This window comes from Lolium rigidum, chromosome 3, assembly GCF_022539505.1.
Source record: "Lolium rigidum isolate FL_2022 chromosome 3, APGP_CSIRO_Lrig_0.1, whole genome shotgun sequence".
Lineage (NCBI taxonomy): Eukaryota > Viridiplantae > Streptophyta > Magnoliopsida > Poales > Poaceae > Lolium > Lolium rigidum.
In genome coordinates, this window is record NC_061510.1 from 76100532 (window position 1) to 76107016 (window position 6485).

At 45.8% G+C, this 6485-nt stretch overlaps 1 protein-coding gene across 1 annotated transcript; it reads right to left on the reverse strand.

Annotated features, from left to right (window-relative positions):
- Positions 1–3549: 3549 nt before the first annotated feature.
- Positions 3550–4401, reverse strand: LOC124701278 (zinc finger protein 8-like). The gene has a single exon (XM_047233325.1). It carries the CDS (start codon positions 4399–4401, stop codon positions 3550–3552), a length of 852 nt encoding a protein of 283 aa, XP_047089281.1.
- Between the last annotated feature and the right edge of the window lie 2084 nt (positions 4402–6485).

Here is a 6485-nt window from a genome sequence, read left to right on the forward strand (position 1 = left end):
ATATCAGGCAACACAAGGGTAGGCCTTGAAGCTTTAGAAGTTCTATTATACTGCGACATTTAGAAAGTTCATTGGAAGAGACATTATTATGTCTAGATCAGAGCATGACACCTGAAGTTTAGTCTACACTTTACTGTAGGAAGTTATGAGTTGCCTTAATCAGAGCACTTCTTATCATTGTGCTGATTTTTACCTGATACCTTATCTGCTTCATAAGTGACGCTGGGTGGTATCTGATTAATGGATTATCTGGTTTCCCTATATGCCTGCAGAACGGAACAGAAGTTACTGTGGACGGGCACACTCGCATCACATCGGTCACTCTGGTCAGTTTTACCTGACATGTTTATTCTGTTTTCTAACTGATGCCGAGGCTGTGTTTAATCAACCAGTTACTTGGTTTTCTTCTACAGATGCAGGATAGAACACCGGCCGCTGTAGACGGGCCGCACTCGCATCACATCGGTCGTCCACTCTCCGCTGCACGGCACAAGGCACATGGGCGTCTGTCCTGACGGAGCATAGGCTCATGCCGAAACTAAGGTTATCAGTTGACAAACTCTGACCTCAAAACTGCACGGGTGATCTGTTTTTTTGCGAGATGGAGCTAGAACAGTGCATAGTTTTGGTGTCAGGAGGGCCGGCCGCGTGGGTTCCCTTCGTGCTGATGCCTGTTTAGATGCCCAGCTTTTTTCTTGTCCTGATGGCCAGATGAACCAGGATTTAACTGGTGGCATTATGCGCCAAAGCCTGCCATAACATCAGTAATACGAGCATTGTACGAGTACGTACATGTACCATCTTCTTCCACCGTCTTAATTAGTCTGGGGCTCACAAGATGGCTCCTGCGCATGCCCTCGGCCCAGTCCTTACGCATCTTCACTTCGAATTAAAGAAATGCACCCTGTAACTGAGACATTAGATTTTGGTTCCCGGCCCCGTGCAACTTAGAATGGGCACGGTGTTCCTGTAGGCTTCTGTAGCTGGGTGACCAACCTATTTAGCCTTTTATTTATTAAAAACGGGCATTTAGCCTACTTAGGCACAGCTAGATTTAGCACTGGTTGATCGGCTATATATGCAGTACAGACAGTACACAAGTTAATCAGTGTGGTTGTGAAATCTTGAAGGAAATAAAGGCCGGGGGAAGGACCCATGTATATGAGGGAGGGACCTATGTAGAGGACGCGATGCACATTCAAAAGCATAGGATGTATTAACATGGGGGTAGTACGTTTCATCCACAGTTGCAAACACAAATGCAAGCGACATACTGGGATAGCTAGGGCTGCCGTGCATTTCGACCTAGTCTTGAGAAGCTGGTGGTGATGGATGGGAAGTATACGTACGATTGTGATGTTGCCTCTAGGTAATTCTCTCTTTTCCTCGCTTCGCTGTCCTCCACAACTAGCTGTACCTGCTTTGGTGGTTTTTTTTTTCTCACAGCTAGTGTCACTCGAATTGCCAACAAAGATGGCGGGTACTTGGCAATGTAGTGAGAATATTCAGGGTGTCAACTGGCAATTTCATTGGCTATTTTTACTCACTTGGTACACTGTGATATGTCTAAAGAATAAATTAATACATTTCATGCATGCAAGAAAAAAAGATGCTGCTGCATGCCCTAGCGTTTTTGAATTTTGTGGACAGTTCCTGTTTGCATGCAGAAGGTAGATAATGACACTTCCTGAAGTCGCATTGGATCTATCACCAATAATAGCGACAGGAACGGCAGTGCTGCAGCAGCAACATCAAAAACGATACCATTGGACATTAAAAGCTTCAACGCAGGCAGAGCACACTCATTCATATGATAATTAACCTGGTGTACTGAGACCACTTGCTTAAAAGAAGCGACGCCATGCGCCAGGCTACCAGCAACCTTGCCGCATGGTTTGTAAACATCCCCATTTTCTGGAAGCCATTTCTTATTCATATATGCATCTACTGATAAACCTTTAACTTTTTCTTTTTTGAGGTAAATAAATAAAAAAAACGTCAACTTTGGTGAAGACATTTTTCGTCCATCATACATCTCACTTCCGTGGGAATGGCGTATGCCAAGACGATTTAAACCGCCCGGCCAGCGTCTCTCTTCAAACTAAGGTAAGTAGTGAGTACTCCACCCTAACTAGTAACTAATACTCTCTTGTGAAATAAGACCAATCGTATATAATCTCTGTGTAGCCTGATGACCTCCTTTTATTTTAGACGATCACACAAGCAGCACGTACTGCTTGTTTGATCATTAGACATTTGCATAACATGTGAGCCTGACATCTCATACCTTATTTAGGGCGAAACCCTAGGACAACAACAGGCTGAGATCCATGTAGCACTGCTTTCATATGCTAGCAGTACGAACATGAACTCGGATCGTTGTTGGGAAAAATTAAGGGGATACCTTTCTGACCTGGAGCATCCATATTCATTTTGAGCTGCCATTCTCATGTGCCTGGTCTGTCTGAACTCTGAACTCCTTATCCCTCCTGCTCTCCCTTCTCATACTCGTACTTTCCCTTTCCTCTCTTTCTCTTGCATATATCTGTGGATGCACTTTACTGATCTTTTGTAATATAATATTGTTCATGCAAAGTAGGCACATATTAAAAGACCACACATGAGACAGTGATCCCTTTTAGGTATAGAACAGTGTTTTAGACTGTATGTAACTCGGCCTTTTAGACAGTGAGATAGTGTCAGACTGTAACATAACGTACCTAGTCCACTTTAAGAACTCAATTGTTGTGGAATCATATTATATATTTCTAATACCCTGAGTTTCGTTAGCTAGTAGTACGTGCAAACTGCTTGAATCTACATCAGAAAGCTGAATTAATCTACAGCTCGAAAGCTACAGCCTTATACATTGGCCATTCAAGTTGTAGCAACACAGTGCTCACATATATGTACGTTCGTACTGGGTAAAAGCCTGGCGGGGCTGTGCGGCAGCTAGCTAGTTAATGAAATATCACGAAAGATGTACATTATATGTGATAAAAAACAATCAAATAATTTTTTTTCCCATAAAATAAAGATAACCGGAACATATATGGATGCTAGGCTATATATAACATATTTTGTTCAGCAGTCTCTAGAGAGTTATATAATTCAGAGACTCAAAAGATGGTTATGGTCTTCTTTACGTGTAAGAATTTGTAAGGTATGTTTTCTAATGGTAAGAACTAAAATGCGTATTTTAATTCCTAAACTTAATCCCGTGTATTTTAATTCAGCCTAACCGATCAGAAAGAGCTCCAAAGCAATATCAGTTGAGTATAATAAAGTTGACGTGTTGCATGAAAGGTATAAATTTGTCTTGATAAAAGTTAAAACCCTAATCATACAACCCAAATTGCTCTTTATATCCATGCAAACGCAGGGGATCGAAGCTTTCATGAACGGACATATATCTCACGTGTGCCCACGGAAAAAGGCAATCTCAGGTACGATCTGAATTCAACAAAGGGTAATTTGAGGCAAAGAAGAAGGCTGGGAAATCAGTTCTTGGAGTAACAATAAATCCACTGAAAACATCGGAGAAGGCACTTATAGATGCAAATCTAAGCTCACACCCTCGGGTGCCGCGGTGGTCACGGGCTGCTCACAAGTAAACTGACCTTGCGGGGACAGCACCAAAGAGGACGACGAAGAAGAGGAGGGCGCCCCAAGAGAAGCAGAAGCCCTTGGCTCGTCTCCTCCGAACATGGACAGCGCCACCGGCCGCCGCTCTCCGGCCGACGGCATGCCCGTGTTCCCATGTGAAGCCACTGGCCCCCTCCAGAGCGCCCCAGGCAGAGGGTTCCCGTTGATCGGCTGGCCGACTGAACCGATGCCTCTGTAGAACTGCTGCCCATAGGAGAAGCCAGCGCTGCTGCCGCCATTCACCGTGGGCCACGACGGGTACAATGTGGCCCCGAAGCGGTGCTGCGGGTAGCCGAGGAGGTGGTGGTGGTGCACGCCGCCAGCAGCAGCCGCCGCGGCGGCCATCGCTGACTGCATCTGCACTCGCTTCGCGTGCTGCCTCTCGCGCTTGTGCGCGTTCTGGTGTCCCCCGAGCGCCTGCGACGTCGGGAAGTGCCTGCAGCAGTAGTGACACTCAAACTTGCGGTTGCTGTCGGGGGCAGCATTAGCCGCGATGGCAGTGCCACTGCTGCTTTGCGTGGCGGCAGCAGAGGTGGCGCTGCCGCCTACAGCGGCAGCTTCCTTCGTTCTGCCCTCAGGTGATGCAGGCGGGACATCAATGCCGAAGAGACGGATGCCAGAGTTTGAGCTTTCGCGTGGAGGGGCGGACCGCAGGAAAGGCAACTCCGAGAACGACGCAACATTGGCAAAGTCACGAGTCTCCCGCACACTCGCCCCGCCGCCTCCGCCAGTGCCTTCGCTGCCGCCGCCACCCATGCAACCAGGTGGATCGAGAAAGGTACGTACAGAACTTGCTCGACTCTCTAGCTCCCTCGAATTACAAAACCACTGTCTCACTGGTCTCAGATGGTCTAGTGGCAGTTAGTAGCGCTGCTGGGATGGGAGGAAGATGAACCCCCTTAATATCATGGAATTAAGGAGGAGGGCAGCAGAAGTAGGGAGAGAGAATGGTAGGGAATAGAGAGGGCAAGAAGAAGGTCTGGTGCTCATGTCGCTCAAAGGAGGAGTGCCAAATGTATACAAGTGATAGGTTTCGCATGCTGAGGCAAATGGGCCAGGTACTGATGGATGAATGGGGCAGGGTAATTGTCACCTTACTATCGTGCGTGGTTAGTTAGGAGGAGGTGGGGGCGTACTATGTCCTGCTAGATTGGAGGAGAAAAGGATACATCGTCCATGCCTCCATGGTGATGTTGTAGTAAATTCTTGGGGAAGGGTTGGGAGAGCCCATAGTACACAATAAGCTCTGGCAAGTACTACTGCACTAGGAGGCTTTTGGTTGGGCTCTCCCACATAACAAACAAGTACCTGTCACTGAGAGGCAAGTCATCTCTCTCACACTCACAACCTCTCACTCTCTCGTTTTTTTTTTCCTTGGCTTTCTTCATTTCTCTGGCTTTCATGCATGTGTAGGCATCAGTGAGTACGTGACAAGCTCTGAGCGTGGGCCTGTTGCTCTATATAGCTATGTGTGGGGTGGTACTGGCTGTTTTATGAGGGCTCTTTATAGCTGTTGGCTTCTTTACATCTGGAGCTGCAGGCTTGTGTTTGGAAGTGGTCCTGTCGTGCAGATCTAGTTGTAGCCTCCTTGTGGCTATACAGCTGCGTGACTGACTGATCGATCGATTTCTCTCGACCTCCTCCAGAACAAGACTGCTCCTGGTGGTGCTGTCTTTCTTTCTTATCTTGTTTGCTTTCTCTATTCTTAAGCTATACCTTATATGGGAACGTCCTAAAATATCTGACTACTCCTGTTACTACTGTTCACCCGAAAGAAGATCTACTAGCTAGGTTTTTGTTAAGCGAGAACCGCATACACATCATATTGCCTATTTCACCTACAACTATACATACCTCGGATCTATGCAACTAGATGGTGTATAGCTAGGTTCATCATGCTAGGATCTACTTTGTTCTTTTGCTATAATGAAGCTACTGAGCACTCACTTTGTTTTTTAGTCCCTACGTTTAAAGCGCGGTCACCTGAAATAGCGGACACATACATGCTTTCCGGATGCCCTCCCTCTTCTTGGAGGATCGAAGGAGAAAAAAAACTACAATTGCTTGTCGTTTGGGTATATTTGGTCCCTTGGAGCCTCCCAGCCTTGACGTTATGGCGAAGATTGCCATCCTCATTCTCTTGAAAATATTTTGGCTGCTAGAAACGCCGAGGTTTTCCTTTTGGTTCATGAGTAGGTATCTGTTAAGAACAAATTTAACACTTTGGTCCTGTCAATATAACGACACTGACTGTAAGGCAGCTGTCGTCTCATAGTGTGACTACCTATCCTTACGGTCCGCCACAGTGTAGTAATCGCTACTTTTGAGCTGCCTCAAAAAACAATAGCTTGTCTTTGAGATCTCTACATATGATGTGACGTCAAGCTTATCTATAGGTGTCCCATAGGGCTAAAGATGATATCAAGGAAAAACTAAAGAGAAGAAAGTGTAAGATTGGTATCATTTGTAGGTTCTAGGTGGCACAACAAAAAACATCAGTTCGCGCGTCTTTGTGAAGTTTCCACATCTTGAAGAGACAAAACGTAGAGATAATCACCTTAACACTTTGTGCTCTAAAATGAAAAAGATACCGTAGGGGTTCTCCCCTACGGTTCCACGTTAAAAAAAAACAATTTGTGCTCTACGATCATGCCCGCAACATTTTTTTCTTTCTATTTTACAATTTGTTTGTCAGTAACCAAGTCCCTCACTAATGTCTATTGCACGCTCGTTTACATTACGTGTACAGATTGTTCCCCTTAATGATATTTAAGAGACAGCCAATGTGGCCTAACATTGTACATTGCCTAGCAGCCTGTCATGAATCGAGGTGAGAGCAG